Source organism: Canis lupus, chromosome 22 (assembly GCF_003254725.2).
Source record: "Canis lupus dingo isolate Sandy chromosome 22, ASM325472v2, whole genome shotgun sequence".
Lineage (NCBI taxonomy): Eukaryota > Metazoa > Chordata > Mammalia > Carnivora > Canidae > Canis > Canis lupus.
In genome coordinates, this window is record NC_064264.1 from 5705091 (window position 1) to 5730948 (window position 25858).

The following is a 25858-nucleotide window of genomic DNA, read 5'->3' on the forward strand; positions in this document are numbered from 1 at the left end:
AGACTTTGCTTGCCCATTGGTAGGTCAATCACGACTCCGTAATATTAATAACAAATAATACAAACTACAAAAAAATCAAATGGGAGACAGGTGAATTACAGCTGAGGGCAATCAGCAGCATGCACCCATAAAAGTACACTTAACACACATAATAGCAACTAAAAGCCTGCAGTGCAGAGTACTATTCTGGGATTTGAGTCTGACTCTGCCCCCGACACCTGTATGACCTTGGCTAGGTTCAACCTTTCAATACCCGATGTTCCACATCTATAAAACACAGGCAAAAGGAGATCCATGTTTTACTGTTGTTATGAGGATTAAATGAGTAATAGGAGTCAGATGCTTAGCACAGTGCCAACGTACAGTAAGGGTCCAATAAACAAGAGCTATTATTCTTCCTGCTTATTTAGCAACTGAGGCAGAGAACTGCTGGCATGTAAGGCACTTATTACAATCACCCATCAGCCTTTGCTCCTGGTGCCTGGCACACAGGGAGTATTGAGTGGGTTTTTGTGGAATGAATGAATTGCCAAAGTGCTCTCCAGGCTTCCGTTTAAGGAGAGAAACTAGAATGGCAACCAGAAATAAGGCCTAAGTGTCCCCAAGGTCTAGTCCAGTGAACCCTTCTATTAACGAGATTGATGTATTACAGACGTCCACAGTATGTGTTCATAATAATGATCCTTAGCCTTGTATAAATCCTCTTCTGTTTTAGGAATTTTCAATGGTTAAATTACATTCAAAGAAGTTTTAAAATTAAGTATGTATTACTGCATTCAAAGGCTTTAAGAATTGGAAATCCATGTAGAGCATAAATGGCCACAATGAATTAACTGGAATATTCTGATTGATTGCAACACTCAGTTCACACTTCTCTGCCCACACAGCGTCGTATCCGTCTACATTCTCTATTTCCCACTAGACTGTGAACGCCTCTGATGTCTAGCACTTCAGTACCCACAGTGCCTGGGACATAATCATGGTCAGTAAATACTTGCCAATAAACTGCCGCTGTGCTCGGCGGCCTCGTCACATCACTGTGCTTAATGCAGCAACATAGCCTTTTGGTGTATTACATTCCCACAAAAACGATACAAATTTCCTATCTTAAGATTTTTAATTACAAATTTCAACATTGAAAAATATGGTACGCTGTGAGAAAACCTTCTTTTAAAGAAAATCCCTTAAAATTTGGGGATCCCTGGGTGGCTCAACGGTTTGGCCCAGGGCGTAATCCTGGAGTTCCTCATCAGGCTCCCTGCATGGAGCCTGCTTCTCCCTCTGCCTGTGTCTTAGCGCCCTCGCCCCGTCTCTCATGAATAAATAAATAAAATCTTAAAAAAAAAAAAAAGCAATCTGATTCCTCCTCTTACACATGAAGATATTAGGCTCAGGAAACTGCTCTGCACTCATGTCAGAAAGAAAATTGAGTTGAAAAAAGAAAACCCGCTTATCACCTCCTGGACTCCTACCCAAGTACCAGGGAAAATGGCCTGTGTACTGGCATGAAAGGTGGGTGCCCAGGAAGTGAAGTCCAACCCTAAAGCCCAGTGCCCCCAGGCTCCTATCATAGTCCACTGGGGTCTTTAACACCTATCGAGGCCTAAGAGAAGCTGATCTAAAGTACCCTACTTGGGTACTTGAAGTGTAGCAGGGACTAAAATTTTAGCAAGAGGAACTTGACTTTAAAGGAGGGAGTTCAGTTTTCATCCTCTCAATAGGGAGGTTTTGGTGTTTGCATTAAAGTAGGATGCCAAAGACAAACCCCCTTTCTCTCACAACTTCTTCTGGGGTCTGCACCATTTTCCTGGAGGGGAGAAACTATGTATGAGGGGGAAGGTTTCTGGAAAAGTACACTCTGGTTATTCACTTTGGCCTGGAAGCAGAATTCCCCCAAAGAGTGATCAGGACTCAGTGAGTTGGGCAGGAAATGGTTCTATGAAAATGGACATTATCTATTTCTCAGAGCTATTCCTGAGGATTAAACGAGGTATTTTAGAGCATTTATAACACACTGTCAGGCACATAAGGGCATAATAAGTGTTTACTCTTATTTCACTGTTAAGTACCAACAATGATGAAAATAAGCCTCAAGGAAAATTTGTTCATAGACCATTAGGAACAACTGCAACTCTGCTGAACTCCTTAAGGGCTGCTTCCAATACAATAGAGCAAAAACTGTTTTCTTTTTTAAGATCTATCATTTTAGAAGTTACTGTGGCAACATGTAATTTCAAATGTTTCCAATGCCCAGCAATCATAATATATTTACTACAGTTTGTTGGTTAAAACATCCTATAAGTGTGTATACTAGCTGAGTTTAACTAAGTCACCTATGAAACACGGCCCTCCTGCACTCTTATGGTGTGACCTCTTACCAGATGTGTCTCTCTCTTACTAGCTTTCCCCTCTCCCAATCTCACAGTGGTGATAAGGGCTTAGGACTCCTACTTCCTGATTGTTGGCTATCGAAAGCATGTTTATAGAGCAAGAGCATTCTGGAATAAAAGAATACAGGAACCAGAGTCAGTCTCCTCCATTATCAGTAGCCTATTTTAGTATTAAATATGAGAGCAGTTCCAAAAAAACTAGTCCAGAGTGGTACCGCCTAGATTAGCTATGCCACTGAACAGATAACAAGTGTTTAAGAGACTCAAGCAGAAAAAAAAAAAAAAAGAGAGACTCGAGCAGATACTGTCAGGTGTGATGAGGTAAAAGAGAACTAAAATAAGCTGAAGAAACCAGATTTGCAGAAATACCAGAGCAGGGCTTCAGATGAGACACAACTCTGCCCTGGAAGTTCTACCAGCAGCTACAAAGCTCAATCTGGCAGGCACTGCCACCATAAAAACAAAAGACAGAAGTAGAGGACATAGAAGTCTGCTTCAGGGCAGGACCAAACAACAACAATAGAGAAGATTTGGAGGAAGATACATGCTATGAACCAACCCCATGACAGGTATCCAGAATTCTCAGTTCTATACAGATTTGTCACACCATTATCCATCTGCTTCCTGACACCGAGTCTCAATCAGAAACTGGAACATAAGGGGGAGACATTTGGTTCCTGCACCAGAACAAAGTAGAATAAGACCACCCTCCCTCATCAGAATTTTATTTTACAGTGGGGATGCAAAGATTCAACATTTTCTCAGCCCAGTATTACTCAACCTCAGCATGTTGGTGTTTTCCTGCTAAAAAAACCCCAAAATACAGAAAAATATTTATCTCAATGGATAGTTTTTTTCCCTTTGATTTGCTTTAATTATATAGCATTTTCTTAAATGTTTCGCATTTGCTACTTCTTGGTTGCAAACATACAGAAACAGCCGACAAAATTAATGAATAAAAAGCAGCTTTTTCTTGAGTTTGTTAAAGCTTCTTTTGTTTTGGTGGTCTTGTTTGTATGTTTCTTTTTGTGACTGCCTGACACATTATCAGCCTCACCCCCGCAATCCTCTTTTAGTTTGTCAACATCATTTGTCAGAAGTCAATACCTGCCAGCTGAGTATGCAATAAAATTCTGGAGCAAAGCCAGTTTCTGAGAAGCTTATAATCTTGATGGGAAAGACATACCTTGAATTATTAGAAAAATATTTAACTTCTAATTCTTTTAAAAGTAAATAAAAGAGGGGTGCCTGGTTGGCTCAGTCTGTAGAGCATACAACTCTTGATTGTAGGGTGGTGAGTTCAAGTCCCATGTTGGGTGTAGAGATTACTTAAATAAATCTTAAAAAAAAAAAAATAAAAGCAAATAAAAGAAATACTCATTGGCCAAGATTTTTTCCATTCCTCATGTCATTACACTAGGGTTAAGTATGCAAGCTAATGATGAAAATTACTGTCATAGGTACAAACATAAAATGCTCTTTTTTATTAAGGGGTGTGAATATGAAACATGATCACCTGTAAAAATAAATAAATAAAGACGGCTTTGTTCTTTGACAATATCAGAATAAGGAACTTTGGCTTTTTATTCCTTGTAAGACTTTCTGTAGTTGACTACTTTTTTCTTGCTTTGTCATTCCCTTCAGATTTGTATTACCTCAGATCCTCAGAGATAAAACAAGGACAGAGAGTCCTCATTTAGAAAACATTTCCTAATTTTACATTTTAAAAGTTAATATTTAAAAAGAAAAACCTTAACACCCCCAACCCCTACCCCATTCTGAATAATCTAGTTTAATATAAGCCTATAAATAAGTTTTTTTCCTCAAAAAACTTAAGTACTTTACAAGAATTACTGTTTAAAAAATTCACCTAGGGAAATTAAAGTTCCAGTCATTTTACCCCTATAATAGATGGTACTCAAGTATTTGAGTCTCAGTGGTGTTTCTTTAGCATCACCCTTTAGCTGTTCCATTAGCATGCTGGCTTAGAGTCTCCTTAATCACTCTTTTCTTCTCCTTGATAATGTCTATACTCTGGCTTCAGCTCCCATGTGTTTTTGTGCGTCCCTTTTACATTCTGAACACCAATTTCTTTTAAGATTTCCTTCAGGTACCCCTAAAAAAAAAATAAAAACAACCCAAGATAAGACTATGAAGGCAGGAAACAAAATTTAAATTAAACCATACACCAAACCACATTCACAAGTAATAAAAATCATGATCTTGAAAGCTCAACAAGATTTCTCTTGTTATTGGATTAGAGCCAGTCATTTCAGAAGCAGTAGCATAAATATTTTTATACATAAAAAATAAAGTTTTGGGGATGACAATATTCTAGAAAGCAAGTACATGATAGGCATCCAGAATTCTCAATTCTATGGTGACTTTTCAAAAATTTGCTCTCAGGCCACTTGTTTTTCCTGTGCAATAAGGAAAGTTATTATTCGTGTTTAGTATTGTTCTTATCTTGACCAAGCTTGCCAAGACAGAGTAAGGAAAAAGAAGTGATGATAAGACATGCTAAAAGCCATGGGGCCTACAGTATTCTCATGCTTGATTCCTCCAAAGGAGAGAAGTGACCAATGACATAGGGAACAACTCTGTTTTATGTTATTTTAGGTCCCTGAAAACTCAATACACATTAACCAAGTGATTCCCTGTATTCAGGGAAATGATGGCTGTGATAAATATAATTATAAAACCCTACCTTTACTTGCCAACGCCCAAGGCCAAAAAGCATTCCAGTATAAACTAATATAAATTATAGTACTTCCTTCTTGGAGACAGAAAAGTTAATTATTTAAAAGTGTTTTCTGGGGCACCTGGATGGCTCAGTTGGTTAAGCGTCCGCTTTCGGCTCAGGTCATGATCTTGGGGTTCTGGGATCAAGCCCCACATTGGGAGGGTGTCACTGCTCAGTGGGGAGTCTGCTTCTCCCTTTGCCCCTCCCCCCACTTGTGACTCATTCTCGCAATGAATAAATAAAATCTTTAAAAAAGTGTTTTTTTTCTCCCTTGCAGAACCAATCCAGTAACATTTTGTGTATATGCTTCAAAGAACCAGTTATATTACTAGTGACTCACCCTGTTGATAGAAAGAAGATGTAATATTTTTTTTTTTTTATTACAAGGCACTGTAATAAAAGTGCTTGTAATAAGAAAGTGCATCTCAGTGCGCTGAAATGAGGCACTGATTAGAAAAATGACTGAGAAGCTCTTACGAAGATATTTAAGGCAGTGCTCTTCTTGGGGCTGGACTACCTGCCTCAGAACCTCATGGGAAACTTGTTAAATAAGTCTCATCTTGGGGATCCCTGGGTGGCTCAGCGATTTAGTGCCACCTTCGGCCCAGGGTGTGATCCTGGAGACCCAGGATCGAGTCCCACATCAGGCTCCCTGCATGGAGCCTGCTTCTCCCTCTGCCTGTGTCTCTACCTCTCTCTCTCTCTCTCTGTGTGTGTGTCTCTCATGAATAAATAAATAAAATCTTTAAAAAAAAATAAGTCTCATCTTAGGCCTAGTGAATCAAAATCTCTGTGGCCAAGCCTGGGAATCTGCATTTTCACAAGCCTCTAGGAGACTCTGATTTAACTACACTCAAGCTCCCAGGTATCTGCTTTAAAGGTTCGTTCAGCTCAAATACTCTAGGATCTTGAGTCCTTGAAGTATTGCTTAACTCTCTGAGCCTCACAGTCATTGGGGATTCTGTGTTAATGAACACACAATCGAATACCACCTTTTACCGACTGGTATAAATACTGTTTAGAAGATCCTTTCATTTAGGGGTGGGCTGTCACCCAGAAACAACAGCTGATTAGCACTGGAACTACAGAGAGTTCCTTACATGGCCCTGGTTGGCTTAGCTGGACTACTAGTGTGGCCTTCCCATTTCAGCAGCCAGGGCCCAGCAGGTGGCAGCAATGAATCAAATGAGGCCTGGGTTTCCCAGGAAGAAGGCTGCTTGCCTCCCACACCTTTCTCCAGTTGCCTTCACTAAGGGATCTGTGCCAATGAGTAAGCATAAAGGCTTGAGACATCCAGGTAATATGCACATCTGCTATCTGCTGCTTCAAATCACATTTTAAAAATGGGACACTGTTCATAAGCTACTTTCTAATTAAACAGTGTTCATTAAGGGAAAAAGATGTGCTGGGGACAAAAGATTTTCAGTTTAGACGCCAACAATGACATCTTTGTAAAATTCCAAAGAACCATTTATTGTGAAGCTGGCTATGAACCTGTGCACAAACAATCAAATAACTGGCTGCTCTGGGTCAAAACTGAAAAGAGCAATCTCTGGGAGCACGGTGGTTGTGAGACAGAAGCTCTCTTGACCTCAAGCCTAGCATGCCTATTCATAATCCAGATACAGAACACGAAAAGCCTCAAAAGGGTTAAACACAAAATAGTAAGAAAGTCTCAAGCGTACGAATTCAGTTGCTTTCGTGTGTAGCCCACACTCATTTTGTTAAATTAGTAGAAGGCTATGGAATATTTTGTTTTCTTAATGAAAAGTCACTCTTTTTTTCAACAATCAGAACAGAATGAGATAGGCAGTCTGTCAATCTGTCAGGTAACCAGATGGGATTAAGGTCACGATATCTAGCCATGGTACGGAATTCTTTTTTGGTGGCAGGTGGGGAAGAGTACATTTCTCGAGTTTTAGAATGTTCCAAACTGCAATCTGGAGCCATTTTACTCTAACCAAATGAATTAACTTGGTACAACTCATTAGTAGAGAAAATAACAGTAATGAAAGCGAAACACAGGTCACAAAAATCCCTGAAGGAAAGACACAGGGAATAGTGAGATCATGTCATTCCTCTGTTGAAAAAATTTTAATGACTTCCCTTTGGGCCTACAGGTTAAATTCCAAACTTCTTCTTCCCAGGCATCCATTCAAGCCTGCCTTTTCCCCTTGGCCTCATCTTCTAAGAACTCCCTGAACACATACTTGTCATTTCTGTGTTTCTACATGCTTCTAGTTTTCTCCATACACTGTTCCCTTTCCCTGTCATACTTAACCCCTTCCCTCAAATCAGGACACCTCACCCTTGAAGACTGCATGAATGTCACTTTCTCAGACCAATTTTCCCTAACTGTCCTATCTCTTAGATTTACATTTCACACTGTATGTACTTCAATGATAGCCCTCAATCTACATTATAACCCTCGACTCACATGCCTCTCTTCCATCAAACACGTGCTCCTATTACAGCGGCTGCCTGCACATCACAGACTCTTAGGGACTTACACTGAAAAGACAGGGTATGTTGACAAATAAACAAGGGAACTAAGGGGATTTGTTGGGGGAGGTGCTTTGAGGTAAGATCACTTAAAAGGTCCACAGGACTAAACTACTCAAACTCTAGTTCTTTTCATTTTAAGAACTCAGGCTCTAATTAAGTTATAGGGCAGTGACTCAGTTTGAGAAATACAAGTTGACTGATTAAACTGTATTACCTGATTTTGAATGACATTCATTACTAAGAGTTTGTATTATAGTGATAAAATATTGTTGGGGACAAAACCAGCTGAGGGAAAGATTTTAAAGATTCTAACAGGATTGAAGATGAATTGGTAATCTAACTTTCCTTTTATAAAAATTCATATATTCCCAAATATTTATTTTAGAACCTACAATGGGCCAGGTGGAGTAGCAACACAGTCCATCTTCATCCTCAAGAGTTTACAGCTTAAGATTAGGGCATGTGAGTGGGAGGCAAAGGCACAGAAGCAGGCAATCATAAAGCGCAGTGATAAGGACAATATACACAGGATATTATGGGAACACTGAGAAGGGGCACTTAACCCAGCTGGAGTCGTGATCTGAGGTTTGGAGGATATATAGTTCATCCTTTGAATTGAACAGCAATTCTGTGCAGAGATCAGGAGATACTAGTTCTTCTCCTCTCATACTAAACACTGACTTTCCAATTTCATCTTTTGCTTGACCACCTGCATTTTAAATAAAGGATTCTAGAACTCAGTAGATCACCTTTATGTGACACAGGATTGGAGAGATTTCTCATTACTGCTATGTGCAGTGCTGCAGAACAAGATCTGAAATAAACTGGCTCAGGTCCAGCAACCCTTCATCAAAGGGATGTGTGGGAGAGTATTTACAGCAAGTCTGAACTGCAGAGAAAAAAGGGATAGAACATTACTGCTTCTTTGGAAGGAAAAGGCAAAGCAAATACTGGACCAAACAGGTGAAGTGATTAGGATGTGATTTGCACATTTGTGGGTCAAGATAACACTGTGGTGGCCCAAAAGCCAGAAATCCACAGATCAAATTCCTAACACCCCCGATCCACAAATCATGACAAGTCTATGTAGAGTTGCAAGGCACACTAGCCTACTACTGCAGTCTTTCTCTTTCTCCTTCATTCCTTCCCTCCCTCCACCCCCACCATTTCTCATATCATCTTTTTCTCTACTGCTATGCTAACCAATTCTCAAACCAGGAATTTCATTTTTTTTTTTAAAGATTTTATTTATTTTTTCATGAGAGACAGAGAGAGAGAGAGAGAGAGAGAGAGAGAGAGGCAGAGACACAGGCAGAGGGAGAAGCAGGCTCCATGCAGGGAGCCGGATGTGGGACTCGATCCCAGGTCTCCAGAATCAGGCCCTGGACTGAAGACGGCGCTAAACCGCTGAGCCACCCAGGCTGCCCCAAACCAGGAATTTCAGTTAAGCACTATATATATATGTAATAAATTTACTATGTCTAAATTCCTAGAAATTGGTCAAAAACATGTATCTTTGACAAAGAGCTGATCACCAAGTATTAATGTTTTAAGTGAGCAAATAATATGACCCTATTAGACGTCTAGTCACAAAATCTGCCCAGAAAGGTTAGACTGAATAAACAATATGCAATCCATAGCAAAGATGGCACTGGTTAATGCTAGTCACCAAAGGGAAGTCCTTCCATGCTTCTTAAAATTAAAAAAAAAAAAAAAAAAATTTTTTTTTTTAAAGATTTTACTTATTTATTCGTGAGAGACACACACAGAGAGAGAGAGAGAGAGAGAGAGAGAGGGGCACAGACACAGGCAGAGGGAGAAGCAGGCTCCATGCAGGGAGCCCGACATGGGACTCGATCCCGGGACTCCAAGATCATGTCCTGGGCCAAAGGCAGGCGCTAAACTGCTGAGCCACCCAGGGATCCCCCTTCTATGCTTTTTATAAAATGATCCAAGGCAAGAAGGGCATTATTAGGTATGTATAATTTCAAAATATTATTTCAAATTATTTGTGTGATTAAAATAGAAGACTTACTGATAAAAATGTTAGTGGCTCCAAGGCACAAAATTCTTTCATTAAAAAAACAAAGTACACATTACGCATAAGCTGCTAACAAAGGCAACATATGTTTTCACTCCTTTGAGAAAACTGCAAACAGGATAGGGAAGAGGACGTTGGGGATTCTCTAGGACATGGGCCATGTCAGTATTTTTATCCTCTTTTTCTTCTGGCTTCACCCCCATTTTCCTACTAGACCCTGCCCCCTGTATCCTCTCCGCTCACACAGGTTGCTCTCCTCCCTTTGTAAAACTCTGAGAAGAAATGATAGGTAGTATAGTGGTCAAAGCACAAGCCCTATCTTATGGCTTAATCCAAATTCTAGAAGAGCAATTTATTACTGTATAAGTATCTGTGTGCTGGTGGTCTATCATCTCACTCTTAGTAACACTCTATCTGCCTAGCACTGGCAAGTGAGTCCTGTTTGCATATATCACATGAACAAAGTTTATCTCCTTTGGGCCCAAACTTTAAATTATTTGTTTAAAGATGTGCTTTCTAAACTGTATTTATTTGTATGCTAACCATAACTTAACCTTGGAATACTGCAAAATGTTCCAAGGTTGAGATACGATGGCTTCCAACTAGGAAAGTGTATATACATACATAATTCATGTTCAAACTGTTAATACAATCAGAAATGTCCAAAACTTAACAGTAGCAAAACCTAAAATCCTTTTCAGATGAACATAGGGGAAGGGAAGGAAAAATAAAATGAAAACAGACGGAGAGAAGCCATGAGAGGTGTTTTTTTTTTAAAGATTCTTAATTATAGGGAACAAACAGGGTTGTCAGAAGGGAGGTGGCTGGGGGATGGGGTAACTGGGTGATGGGCATTACAGAGGGCACTTGAAGTAATGAGCACTGGGCATTGTATGGAACTGATGAATCACTGAATTTTACCTCAAACTGATAATACAATTATGTTAAATTGAATTTAAGTAAAAAATTTTGAAAATAAAATAGAAAAATCAACAAAATTCAACAAAAAGGAATTTAAATATGAATTCTTACATTTAGAACCATAGCAACCATCTATTACTGCAGAAGGTATGAAGCATAGTTTCAAATGTACAAAAAATAAAAAGATATTAATTGGTATAGTTATTAGTCTATTTGAAAATACTGCTAGAAAATTAAATGGCAACCACAGAGATCATAGGTATATATTTTACCAAAAGAGAATTTTCAGTAAATTAGCTAGCACTCCCAATGATGAAATATATTATCCATCCTTAAAATATCTGGAACAGAGAGTAAAGTTTTACCTTAGAGCAACAGTAGATAAAAGCTCTTGGTGGCTAAGGATTAAAAAAGGATTGATGACAATCTGGCAGTTAGTTCCTCAGGTTAAACAGTTATGAAGTGACTGAGCAATTCCACTCGAAAGAGAAATAAAAAACTATGCTCACATAAAAACCTGTACAGAGATGTTTACAGCAGCTTTATTCAAAATAGCCAAAAAGCAGAAATAACTCAAATGTCCATCCGTGAGTGAATGCATAAACAAAATGCTGTGTATCTCTATAACAGTATACTAGTTGGTAATAAAAAGTGATGAAATACTATAGGTGCCACAATGTGGATGAAATCTGAAAATATTATACCTAGATGAAAAGAATCTCCTAGTCATAAGAGATCACATATTTTATGCTCCTAGGTATATGAAATGTCCAGAGTAGGCAAATCTTCACAGATAGAAAGTAAAGTAAATTAGTGTTTGCCAGGACGCCTGGGTGGCTCAGTGGTTAAGCATCTGCCTTTGACTTGGCATGATCCTGGAGGCCCCGGGATCAAGTCCCATACCGGGCTCCCTGCATGGGGCCTGCTTCTCCCTCTGCCTATATCTCTACCTCTGTGTGTGTGTGTTTCTCATGAATAAACAAATGAAATCTTAAAAAAAAAAAAAAAATCAGTGTTTGCCTAGGGTAGATGTTGGGGAAGGGGAAGTAACTGCTAATAGGTATAGAGTTTCTTTAAGAAAATGTTCTAAAGGGATCCCTGGGTGGCGCAGCGGTTTGGCGCCTGCCTTTGGCCCAGGGCGCGATCCTGGAGATCCGGGATCGAATCCCACATCGGGCTCCCAGTGCATGGAGCCTGCTTCTCCCTCTGCCTATGTCTCTGCCTCTCTCTCTCTCTCTCTCTCTCTCTCTCTCTCTCTCTCTGTGTGACTATCATAAATAAATTAAAAAAAAATATTCTGAAAAGAAAAGAAAATGTTCTAAAATTGATTTTGTGGTGATGGTCATATAACTCTGTGAATAGATTAAAATCTGAATTTTAATAAAAAAAATACGTGTGTGTATTTTTTAAAATTTTATTTATTTGAGAGAGAGCAAGAGAGCAAGCATGAGTAGTGGGGGTAGGGAGCAGAAGGAGAAGAGCAGACTCTCCACTTAGCAGGGAGGCTGTAGAGGGGCTCAATCCCAGGACCCTGAGATCATGACCTGAGCAGAAGGCAGATGCTTTTAACTCCCTGAATCACCCAGGTGCCCCTGAAAATTAAGATTTTAAATTGCAGGGGAGGGTGGAGGAGACCTATCTAGTTCATAACAACAAATTAACACCATTTTTTATTAGCAAATTATGATGGGTAAGGTAATATTTTTAATAAACAGTGGCTAATTGTGTATCGGTCCATATGTACTAGAAATACGATGGAATTAGAATATCTGTCTTGGGACATTCTAGAAGGAATGCATCTATAAAGCTGCAATATGGAACTGAAACTACAAGGTCTTCTGCCAACAGGCTTATCCTCTGGCATCTCAGTTCTCCTGTGAGAGAGAAAAACTGGGAAGCTGTGAACACTTATCCACGGATCCGTGCTTTCTTTAGTGCTGAGACCACTGCAAAGAAAATGATCTCTTTCCTGAGATAATTTCCATAAGGATGGAATACAATTCAAATAGTTATTTTATTTTTTTAAAGATTACTTATTTATTTGAGAGAGAGAGCCAGAGAGAGCGTGCGCAGAGCTAGCAAGAGAGAACATGGTCGGGGAGGGGGGTGCAGAGGGAGAGGGAGAAGCCAACTCTCCACTGAACAGGCAGCTCTGCAGGGCTCGATCCCAGGACCCCGAGATCATGAGCTGAGCCAAAATTAAGAGTCAGACACCATCCACATGCCCTATACTAAATTCTATTTTTGTTTAAGCTAGTTTGAGTTGAATTTCTATTCTCTGCAACTGAAAGAGTCTCAACCAATTCACAAATCTATAATAGCATATACTTGTGTGTGTGTGTGTGTGGGGGGTTGTTTTGTTTTGAATTTTTTTTTTTAATTTATTTATGATAGTCACACACAGAGAGAGAGAGAGAGAGAGAGAGAGGCAGAGACACAGGCAGAGGGAGAAGCAGGCTCCATGTACCGGGAGCCCGACGTGGAATTCGATCCAGGGTCTCCAGGATCGCGCCCTGGGCCAAAGGCAGGCGCTAAACCGCTGCGCCACCCAGGGATCCCTGTTTTGTTTTTTAAAGTAAGCTCTATGTTCAACATAGGGCTTGAACTCACAACTCCAAGATCAAGAATCACATGCTCCACCAAATGAGCCAGCCAGGCACCCCTATAACAGCATATACTTAAAAGTAGAATTTTGGTTTTTGACAGGAGAAATAATCAGTAGGTCAAATTTTCTAGCCATTTTATCCTTTAAAAAAGTCTATCTTCTTGTATCTTACCGAAGCCAAATTTTGCTTAAATTACTTCTGCTCATGCTTTTATTTAAATCTATCTGCAAACAAAGTTTGAGGGTTAGGTTAACATTGCCTTATTGCTGCAATGGCTTTGTTTATTGAGAGCCCACTTTGTGCAAATCAAACTGCCTACTGAGCATTATTTAGTGCTGGGGAACTTGAAGTATGGGCATCAATTGGTTCAAAGTCAAAGGCACCCAAATCTTTGCCTAGGCTTTCCTGTTAATTTTAACTTGCTTTATTAAAAAGCATGCAAATTGTTTGATTACATAGTTGAATTAAATAATGGTCTGCTGGACTGACATGAGTAGGGATTATTGATTTAGAAGGGATCATCAATAATTAAATATAAACTTCCCTGGACCGTGCCCAGAAATTGGGTGGATACCACACAAGGAAATCATCAGAGGTTTGGTTATAACAAGGGCTGATTTTCAATGATACTTTTAGCAGAAAGGCATGGTTCGTGGAACACTGGTAAATGGCTGCTATGCGAGAGAACGAGGTGTCAGGGCTCAAAGTGGTCTTGGCAGTCTGGTGTTTCAAAGGGAGCAATTAGGTAAAGTTCTGAATGGTTTAAATTTTGAAGGAAATGCTATGTATGCTTCTATTTTACAGACAAAATACAAAGGAAGACTAGGCATAACAAATTCAAGGTGATAGATCAAAGACTGCAGGGGAGAAATAATAGGCTTCTTCTGGTATTTCACATTAAGGAGGGCTTAACAGCCCAAATTTAAACCATATAAAACAACCCTTTAAATGGATATCCTGTTTCTGACTTTACATCAGTTAAAGAGCTTGGCCTTTTTAAAATCGGCTTATTTGCCCTTGATGAGTAACTTTAACTCCTTGATTGTTTATGCAAGTCACATACTGGTCAATGAGAGAAAATGAAATAAACGGAGGAGTTGAATTCACATATTCTTGAGCATACTAGCAAAGTGGACAAAATGATAAAAAACTAGATAAAAGGGCAGAAAATAAAAGATTCCATTTAATTTTTAAAAATTCTGTAAATAAACACTGTTATAATTCAATTAGCTGCTTTGCTAACATCCGATTAAGAAAGTTAAACAGAAGGAAATGTGACTCGGAGATTGGAGAAAAGGGATTTGGATCCCTTGTTACCAGTGTTTAAAATGGATTAGAAATAACAGATTGTTAGCAAACAGGCACAAAAGTTTGGAGCAGGGATAAAAACTGATTATTTATAGAGCAAACGTAAACTTTCTAAAATATCAATTTAATAAATTTTTCCTTAAAAATGGTGAACAGGCCAACCCAAGCACCACCTCAACAAGTGCCGAGGGGCAGTACAGTTCAAGTTTAAAAGGACCTAATATTAATGCTAAGTAAATTCTGATTAAATTTTAAAAATCCATTAGAGTGGGACGCCTGGGTGGCTCAGTGGTTAAGCGTCTGCCTTCAGCTCAGGGTATGATCCTGGGGTCCAGGGATCGAGTCCCACGTCGGGCTCCCTGCATGGAGCCTGCTTCCCCTCTGCCTGTCTCTGCCTCTCTTTCTGTGTGTCTCTCATGAATAAATAAAATCTTAAAAAAAAATCCATTAGAGAATAGCCCACAAGACAGGGATAAACACCCTCATCATGACAGATCAGTATGGCTCTTAAAAGAAGCAGTTCTTCTAGGGGGCACATTTTCAAATAAATAAAAGAAGTTGAGTGGTTCTGGGGAGAGGTAGGGGAACAAAAGAAAGACTAGAAATAGTACAAAGACTTTAGACTTAATGTCAATAATCAGTATGAAGACATCTTTTCTGAGTGTTGGAAATAAACCCGGACGTCAGCATAGGTGCATGTGAACTGCTTCATATATGACACCCTTCCTTCAGTAACATCGTCTACATGAAGTAGAACATATTTAAAGGATCAATGTGAGCAAGTACGTACCACAGGCTGCTTTGTGATGTCCACCAAGTCCTTAAGATTATAATACTGATGTTTCTCAAATGCCGAAAATAGCATGTCTAAAACGTGTTGTTTATCAGCTCGAGCTCGTTTTCCATCTTCTTTCTTTTTCCTTTCATATTCAATCTAGGTGCAAACAGCAAAAAGTAATAAAGGCATGAATTCAACATGGTCATTTTGAAAGACAGGCATTCTCTTTTTAGCCGCCCCCTCCAAAAAAAACCCGATTAATTTCAAGCAGCAAGGCAGCAGATTAAAGAGCACTGGGTTCAGAACCTGGGTCTTTACTGCTCCGGGGGCTCCTCAGACCTTGAGGGATCTAAAAAGGTATTAACATGCCTGCTCGTAAACCAACTTCATTCCTTCCTAAGGCTTTATATAATGTCTCCATATGCCCCTATTTTAGTATATGTACTGCTGAAGCCAGCACTCCATATGCCCCTAAATAGCCTTTCCTTGCCAAATTTTACTATTGTAAAATAGTTTACCTAACAGATGCAGTTTGATAGGTAGCATCTTTCAAAGTTGAGGTTTTTCAAGACAGGTAGGGGATTGAAAGGCAGGCAGGTTACATAAGTTCTCTAGGAAGTGCAAAGTTTAAGAAGCACTAGCAAAAGGAAAAGAACATGGGCAGTGAGGAGGCCTTTTCTCCTTCTGACTCAGGGTGTTTCCTTGAACGTGTTTCTTCTCTCATAAAATGAAGTAAGCTTACTAATAGAAAAGGATAAATACATACTCAGTACCAGGCACAAGCAAACTGTTTTTCCAAAATCCCCATTTTATCTTCGAACATTCATGTGAACTCTAAAGTGTCACCTGTATAATACACTTTTATTTGTAATATAAAAATAAAATACCTCCCATTAAAATAAAAATGACACTCTAGGAGCAAGTGGTATATTTGTCCTGTAGTTTTATGTACTTCTATGCATACCAGTTTGAAAGCAATGGCATTAAAAGAATGTATAAACTCTCCGAGACAGATATTTGATAAAGAGATTTGAACATTTGTTTAAAAAAAAGAAAAAAAATTACTTTTTATTAGGCAACCTACTGAATGGGAGAAGATATTTGCAAATTATATATCCAATAAGGAGTTAATATCCAAAACATATAAAGAACTTTTACAACTTAACACCAAAAAAGACCCCACTCCAATCTGAAAAATGAGAAGAGGACCTGAGTAGACATTATTCCAAAAACAAACATATGACCAACAAACACAAAAAAAGATGCTCAACATCACTAATTTTCAGTGAAATACAAACTGAAACCACCTTATACCTGTCAGGATGGCTAAAATCAAAAAGGCAAGAAGTAGTAAGTGTTGGCAAGGATGTGGAGAACAGGGAACTCTCGCACACTGCTGGTGGGTTTATAAATTAGTATGCTGTGAAAAACAGCATGGAGGTTCCCCAAAAATTAAAAATTGAAATGCCATATGATCCAATAAATCCACTTTTGGTTATTTACCCAAAGAAAATGAAAACACTAAATCAAAAAGATATGTGCATCCTGTGTTTATTGCATTATTTACAATAGCCAAGATATGGAAGCAACTTAAGAGTCCATCAGTAGACAAATGGCTAAGAAAAATGTGGTGTGCATGTATACACACATACCCACCGAGGAATATTATGCAGCCATTAAAAGGACGGGATTATGCCATTTGCAACAACACAGATGGACCTAGAGGGTATTATGCTGAGTGAAGTAAATCAGACTGAGAAAGACAGGTACTATATAACTTCACTTGTGTGGAATTTAAAAAACAAATGACTAAACAAACAAAAAGAATAAGACCTATAAATGCAGGACAAAAAAATAAATAAATGCAGGACAGCAAACTGATGGTTGCCAAGGGGAAGAGGGGTGAAAAGATAGGCAAAATGGGCAAAGGGGAGTGGGAGATACAGACTTTCAGTTATGGAGTAAGTCATAGGAATAAAAGGTAAGGAATAAAAGGTAAGGGAACAGTATAGGGAACACAGTCAATGGTACCGTCATAGTGTTGTAAGATGACAGATGGTAGCCACACTTGTGGTGAGCTGGGCGTAGCATAATTTACAGAGAAGGTGAATCACTATACAGTACACCTGAAACTAATGTAACATCAGCTATACTCAAATAAGAAAAAATTTTTAACTTCTTCTTTATTGCAAACATGCAACTCATATTCACTCTCTCCAGTTGGTTAAGCTTTTAATTTTTTTTTTTATTTTATTTATTTACTTATGATAGTCACAGAGAGAGAGAGAGAGGCAGAGACACAGGCAGAGGGAGAAGCAGGCTCCATGCACCGGGAGCCTGATATGGGATTCGATCCCGGGTCTCCAGGATCGCGCCCTGGGCCAAAGGCAGGCGCCAAACCGCTGCGCCACCCAGGGATCCCAAGCTTTTAATTTTTAAAGAGATGCTTCATTTTGATGAAGCATAAAGCATATTAGAGGAAATACATGTAAACTGCAGCAGCCCACCTAGTAAATAAAGCATCAGCAGGCTGGGTGAAAGCTGCCAGAGAACAACCTCCTGTGCATCAAATGGAATTAACTATAATCTAGGGACTAGCTTAAAAAAAGAAAAAGAGGGATCCCTGGGTGGCGCAGCAGTTTAGCGCTTGCCTTTGGCCCAGGGCGCGATCCTGGAGACCCGGGATCGAATCCCACGTCGGGCTCCCGGTGCATGGAGCCTGCTTCTCCCTCTGCCTGTGTCTCTGCCTCTCTCTCTCTCTCTGTGACTATCATAAATAAATAAATTTAAAAAAAAAAGAAAAAGAAATGTATTTCGAAACATACAACTAAATTACTGTATAAATTCCAGCCTCATATAGTTAAGTTTATTCTCTATATTTTAACAATAGAGGTTATAAAAGAGATAAAATTCAGTTTTTATTGATGTTAAACCCAGAAGTATATCTTATACATAATCAGAGACTTTCAATTAGTGGCAAAGGTAATAGACAACAGTGAGTATCTATTCTTCAATTAAATAGAATTGGGAGATAGGGATAAAGAACCAACTTAATTGTCTTAGTTTTTTTCGATATGTGTACCTTGGGAATAAAACTCAAAATCCATTAAGCTCAACTGATTAGGCATGGACTGCATTAAGATATAGGCAAAATAAGATAATCTCTTTCAAAAGGTATTCCTTTCTTAGGATTCATATATTAAAATATACAGAGGGGGCTTTGCACATTTTAAATATAGTAATAGCAGAGCACACAGCTAGCTACCTTTGGACAAGATCATGATGCGGAGAGAGGTGCAAATGCATTAACAAAGGGCTGTGTTGTTGGGGAGGAATGAAATCTGACCAGTCTCAAGATCTCTGGGTGGCAAAAGCATGAAAGAAACAACTATGGAAAGCTGCACGGGATTAGAGAAGAGTGACTAGAAGAGCTAGAAGCAAGACTGGAGAGGAGAGAGACCAGAGCAATCCATGACCAAGGAGAAAATCTAAGTCTTCCCAATGTGGAGAATATGGAAAAACAGGCAAAAACATGCATGTAGGTACAAAGGCAGAAGTAGAGTGGCTGTCCCAATTCAGTGAGAAAGGAGGCTGAAGAGGTGGCATAGACTAACAGGGATGAACCTGAGGTCCATTCAAGAATTTTCTCTCTAGGGTCAAAAGAAGGACAGAAGTAGGGTGCCTGGCTGGCTCAGTCACTAGAGTATGTGACTCTTGATCTTGAGGACATAAATTATTAGTTCAAGTCCTATGTTAAGTGTGGAGCTTACTTTAACAACAACAACAACAACAAGAAGACAGAAGCAAGAGAAGAGCTACATCAGGAAGAAAGCAAGCATGATAGGCCAGGATGAGACCCACAAATCCAAACAGGAGGGTTTTTGTATTAGAGAAACATCATGAAATGCCTTAAGGGATTAATATTTTAAGGTCCGCTTTGCTGACCAGTATCTAAAATGTTTTTTTTTCTGTTTACAATTGTACTTAGTTTGCATCCTGAAACCCCCCCCCCCCTCTACTGTTGCACCTCACTTGAATAGTTGCATGTTTTGTATTAAGATGAACAATCCAGAAAAGGGGACTGCTAAAAGAGAGAAAGAGAGTGAGGGAGGAGTCTTTTCTAGGAGATGAAGTTATTACTTATAGTAATAATATATAAATAATATATATATAATACTAAAGTAATAACTTTAGTCAGGTGTGGGATAAGAAAAACTGAACTTGGATCGAGAAAAATAAAGGGAGACAAAATCAGATTAAGGAAGGGGAAAGAAAGCCTACATACAGCCTTCCCATCGGCTTCAGTGGGATGTGGGCCAGAGGCCACAGGTCCTCAAGAAAAATAAAACAAAGGAAGTCAGGACCCCGCAAAGGTCTAGTGTTCAGCATTTGTACTCTGCACAAAGCCCCCATTGCATGATACCCTGTGCGTCCTCTCGTCCGTCCCAGCTTTAATTTATGCTGAGAGAAGGAGGAAGAGTTAAATTCAGGAAACAGTAAAGAGAAGCAGTGGTATATTCAGCTTCTACCCTTAGTAGAGTCTTCCTTGTGTGAAATGCTTGGAGAAGCTAGTAAGATTAATAGGAAAAAATGTTTTCAAATACTGACAATCCCCAACTTCTGATGGTTCGACTTATTGAGATGGTGCAAAAGCAATACGCATGCAGTAGAAACCATAATTTGATTTTTGAATTTGGATCCCTTCCTGGGCTAGCAATATGCTATACAATCCTCTCTTGTGGTGCTGCGCAGCGGGAGCCACCTGTAGCTCCCAGCCAGCCATGCTATCACCAGAGTAAACAACCCATATACTTAAAACCATTCTGTTTTACTTTCAGTACAGTACTCGATATATTATGTGAGATCTTCTTCAACACTTCATTATGAAATGGGCTTGGTGTTAGAGGACTTTGCCCCAGTGCAGGCTAACATAAATGTTCTTAACCACATGTAAGGTAGGCTAGCCTAAGCTATGGTATTTGGTAGGTTAGACGTATTAAACACATTTTTGACTTACAATATTTTCAATTCTGACTGAAACCCCACCAAATATTGAGGCAGATCTATTAGGAAACCTGCTGATAAAGCAAGATGGCTCAATTCAGAGAGGGCATACGCTCTATCTAATTGGTAGTGGAAAGAAAAGTCTTTTAAGTGTTTGTATCAAGTATAGTATTAAATCTTTTTTGATAATGTCTAATACAGACTCAATCTAAATTCTGCTCTGTAGTAGCAAGTAGTTCCAATGGATATATGTATAATTAAAATTATACATAATATCTATGTACATATGCCTAATTATTTTAAAGGGTCATTGAAACAGTAATAACCATACACATACACATGTACATATGCATATGCATTACACAAATACATAGACATATGCACAATTATTTTTAAAATGGTCATTGAATTATTAATAACTAACCTTATACTCAGGACACAACTAAGATCCTGAGGTAGCTTTTTTATTCACTTGATCTTAGCCAAAAGGCCAAGAAGCGATGGTAGCTTTTTTTTTTTAACTAAACAGTACAGAAATGGTCATCTTAATATTGTACTTACAATGTTGTACTACTGATAAAAAAAATTAATTTTCCAAATAAACTACAGATGATATGAATAGTCTATTAAGGAGAAGACTACAGTGTTGCAATAATGTTATTTCTTCTCTTTTTAACTCTTTTCTCTTTGGGAATTCTGTTTTGTACTGGTGCATCAACATGGTAAAGGAAATAATGCTACTCAAAACAGTTACATATCTAAATGGTTAGCAGCCACTACAAAATATTAGGATAGTTATTAGACTAGAAATGGCTATTACGTGTATTTTAATTACCAACATTATAACTGCCCCAGTGACCACAGATCACTGCACAACCAGCTGCATAGAAATAATTGTCAATTTAGACAATTAATAGTCAACCATATATATAAATTTATCTATGTGCTATTGGTGAGTGGAAAAGGTTTTGGGGGGTAAATTTAGAAAGAACTTTAAATTTAGTCTCCAATTAAAAATTTTACAATCCAAAAAAGAAAAAATCTATCATACACAATTAAATTTTCTTTCACAACAGAAAACAAATTATTCAAGACTAAAATGCAACTAAATGTTGAAATCCATTGTGGTATGTTACATTCAACCATCATTACTGAAACCTTAATCACTGACTAAAATTATAAAAGCCACCCACCACCAATTAAAATACTGTAATACAGATGTCTGTAAATTTCTAGATTGTTGTTTGCAGAAATACTTTGACTGCTTTGTCAAGGTAGTCCTTGTGGAAGCTTTTAACTTTTGAAGGGAGCATGACAGCCTTGAATATCATTCATGGTTTGCATTTAAGTTCTTATAAACTAAAGCTTCTATTTCTGCCTAGTGTGTTATCTTTTGGGAGGAAATTAATTCTTTAGAGTCACCGAGTTCTTGGTGTGCAAATTCAAATGGGTAAAGCATGAAGCGTATCTCTACTAACACTAGGCAAATGCTGCTGAAAAGCCTTTATGATATAGTCCTGTAGGCATCTATTATTCACTGAGCAAAATTCTAAATTTGTACATAAAAAAACAAACCCAGCACAAAAAAAAAAAAAAAAAAAACCCCAAACCAAACAACCTTCATTTTGAAGACCAACAAAGTCAGTTGCCACACCTGAGGAAACAGAGTGCGTATAAAAATAAATTTTCTTTCTAGTTCTTGGGGATTTACCTCAAGATTTTAAGTAATCATTCAACTTCCTCTAACAATAGTTTTCTAGTCAAGTTTTTCTAATTCTTTATCACTTTCTGGCCAAGAGTTCTTGCCAGGAACGTGTATTTTCCTTGTAGAAGAGAATTATTTTCGTAATAACATTTTCTCCTCTCTAGCTTACTTTAAGAATATAGTATATAATATATGTAACATTCAAAATATGTGTTATTTATATTGCCACAAAAGCTTCCAATCAACAGTAAGCTATTAATAATTAAACTTTTGGGGAGTCAAAAGTTATGCATGGATCTGACTGTGTGTGTGTGTGTGTGTGTGTGTGTGTGTGTAAGGGGGAGGGGGTGAGAACCCCTAACACCTGCATTAAGAGTCAACCATATATATAAATTTATCTATGTGCTATTGGTGGGTGGAAAAGGTTTTGGGGGGTAAATGCAAGGTGGGTTCTTTCTGATGGAAAGCAGGGATATAATTTTAAAAATATATATGCCATTTTCACCCCCTTGTTCAATTTTTGCAGAGAATTTTTTCCTTACATCTATCCTAAAAATTGTATTCAAAGAACCTCAACTGTTACAATGAAATACCAGGCTCCATGTTTATATATTCCACCTGGTAAAACTTTGAAAATATTTCAACATTATATTGAACTCAAAATTTTTATAGAACATCTTGATTATGTAACCTTTAAGTCATTCTCATTGAATTATGTTGTTTCTCAATCTTTTAAAAAATCAAAGTCTCCTTCCAATAAAAATAACAGAAGCCTTATACTTTTTCTATAGGTGATATACTATAATACTGAATATATTTTTAAAAGCTCTGCAGGTGTCTCCATTCATTCTGATACATTCCTATGGGGGGGGGGGAATCACTAAATATTCAGATAATGCAACTTGATAGATTACAGTCAATCTTTATTTTTGTGCACACAAAATTTTTCCAAAGATTAATATATGGCTCATTGCTAATAACTACATTAGTATGACTCACTGATACCACGACAACCTTAACAAAGGCTGATACCATGAACTGCCACTTAATGTTAAAAAGTCTTTAAAGTGAATGATATAGCATTACATTAGGATATAGAGTTCAGAATACAACATATTCAAACTTACTTTAGTAGTAAAAAAGAAAATATATAATCATCCTAAGAATATGAAATTTGAAAAGTCTTCTATACCAGCCAAGTGGTTATAGAGCCAATATCACTAAGAAATGAACTTTGATACTAGCAAAGTGCCAGCTTTGCTTGACCTAAGAAAGAAAGATTTTCCTTTTGTCTCATCAATGGTGGAAGTCGCTCACCATGGCTAGGTACTAACAGTCTTTCCTAGCTTTCTTACTTTTTATATTCCAACAAAAAAGTTTTATTGCCCACTGTAACAATTCAGGCAAAATATATATGCTCACTATGATGATTCCAACAATTCAAAAAAGACTTTATAAAGACAAAAATTAGGATAAAATCAATCTAGCTCCTATCATCCAAAGATACTGACCATTAATGTATTTAATCTTAATTTTGGACTTTTGTTTCCAATCTTAGCTTATTTTAAACAACAGAGAAAAACACTACTGTGTATCTACCTTTGGGCCCTTGTCTTTCTATGATACATTCTTAGATACAAGACTGCTGGTTTAAGGATATATCCTTTATGGTGCCTTTGACACAAATTACCAAACTTCTCTCCAGAAAGGTTATATCTCTTTATAGTTTATGGTAAGTATGATCTTTCTTGTCCTTACTGTGATAAAAAAGAAGCCAACAAGGTAGACTTTTATCTATGTGTCTCAATCAAGAGACAACATATAAATACCCCTCTCTTGGATTATCTGACATGCAGCCTGTCCTCTTCTTTAGTTTTCCATTTCCCTGAAAGCATAACGAGAGGCTGTAAAATGAAAGCCTGGCTGGATGCAAATGAACTTTGACTTGCTTTATTTTATCCACATAGCACAGTAATTTTTAAAATCTGAATGTCTTTAAAAGAAGGGGCATGTACACTCCAGTTCATCATAGTCCCTACCATTTTACCTTCTTAAATTTTAGCACTCTGCTCACTGAAGAGGCCTGCTTGGCTCTGTAGGCATCTGCTACCTCTCATGTAAAATAACCATAAGAAACTCAAATATCATAAAGTAGTGGTTTGACAAATACTAATCTGTGACACCTAAATCTGGATACTTAAGGCCAGTCTTAAAAGGGGATTATTTCTTCCTAAACACTGTATCAAGAGGAATATTAAGCAACAAAGCAGGACACAAGATATCAACTGTTGTTACTTAACTTGGGTTCATTGTATTTTCAGAAAATCATCACGTTTTTCCTTAAATTACAGGCATTTCAAGACCCCAAATCCTTGCCCTTTTAGTATTTCTAATGACCTGCGGCAATATAACATAGTGGTTAATTAAGAGCATGGCTCTTAAACCAGACTGCCTGGGTTCAACACCTGGATTCATTAATTACTGGCTGTGTGACCTCAAGGAAGCTAACCTCTTGGTGGTGTCTTCATTACTTCATCTGGAAAATGAGGATAATAGTAGTAGCTACTTCATAGGGTAGGTATGAAGACTAAATGCATCATATGAAGCATGCAGAACAGTACCTGGCACACAGTATGTATACATGTGTGTGTTGTATATTATATATGTAGTACATGCAAGATATACTTCAATAAAAATGGTTAAGAAAAAATACAGGCAGTTCTCACTTTGCATGATAGTATGAGACCATAAAAATGTCGATGAAAGTTGAAACTATGCAAAGCAATCTTAATAATCAATGGGGGAAATTACCATTGTTCCAGACTTTTAAAATTCTTGTCAATATATTAAAAATTCCCAGTTGTAAAGGCATGGAAAATTGAAAAAATATTAAAACTAGTATTTATTAAGGACACTGTAATTTAAAACATTAAAAACACTGAAAAATGAAGTGTTTTATTCCTTTGAAAAATTTATCAAGAGTAGTTTGAACAATGGTTGCCTTCTTCTCATTCTCATTGTTTAACTTAAGATGCAAAGTGAACACCTTCTCCACACCAGGCAAACTGTCGTATTCCTTACTCAGTCTAGGTAACTCAAACATCTAATAGCAGGTATGTGACAAAGGTCCTTTTGTTTTTATTTTTTAAAGATTTTATTCATTCATGAGATACAGAGAGAGACAGAGAGAGAGAGGCAGAGACACAGGCAGAGGGAGAAGCAGGCTCCATGCAGGGAGTCCGACGCGGACTCAATCCCAGGTCTCCAGGATCTGGCCCTGGGCTGAAGGCAGCACTAAACTGCTGAGCCACCCGGGCTGCCCAGGTCCTTTTAAAACCTGAGTCTATGATACAGAAAAGAATAAAGATGTAACAGAATGAATAAAGACATGAAGACTTACATTGTATTGATGATTAGCAACAGGTTTATAATTGGTTGTCACAACTTTGTCCAGTTGTTGTGATAGCCTTACGGGTTTGGAAGATTCTTCTATTTGCAATCTGAAAAACAGAAGGCATTATTAATAAACTTATTCATTAGTGAAACTTGAAGAGATATTTCCATTAATTCTTGTTACTCAATACTTAACATATAAAAAAGTAACCTTAGAAGCTATACCAACCTTAATAATAATACTTCAAAAACACACTGAATGTATATGACTGTAATGCAGAAACCATAACACAAGCTAAACATATAAACCATCTCATCATAATTCAATGACTTGTTTCTAATCCTAGACTATATAGACAAATCTTAACTACTAAAACCAAGAAGCTAGTCAGCTTTAAACTTCTGGGGAAAAAATCTGCAAGTAAAAATGAATTATTTTAAATTATATGGCATAAAACTAATCA

At 37.9% G+C, this 25858-nt stretch overlaps 1 protein-coding gene across 1 annotated transcript in view; it reads right to left on the bottom strand.

Annotated features, from left to right (window-relative positions):
* Positions 1–3851: 3851 nt before the first annotated feature.
* The window catches only part of GTF2F2 (general transcription factor IIF subunit 2), a 147527-nt gene continuing 125520 nt past the window's right edge, over positions 3852–25858 (bottom strand). Inside the window, exons 6-8 of the mRNA XM_025478242.2 lie at positions 25402–25501; positions 15305–15448; positions 3852–4506 (exon numbers count right to left, since the gene is read on the bottom strand). Coding sequence (XP_025334027.1) covers positions 4387–4506; positions 15305–15448; positions 25402–25501 — 364 coding nt within the window. The 3' untranslated portion in view covers positions 3852–4386. The remainder of the gene's footprint in view (positions 4507–15304; positions 15449–25401; positions 25502–25858) is intronic.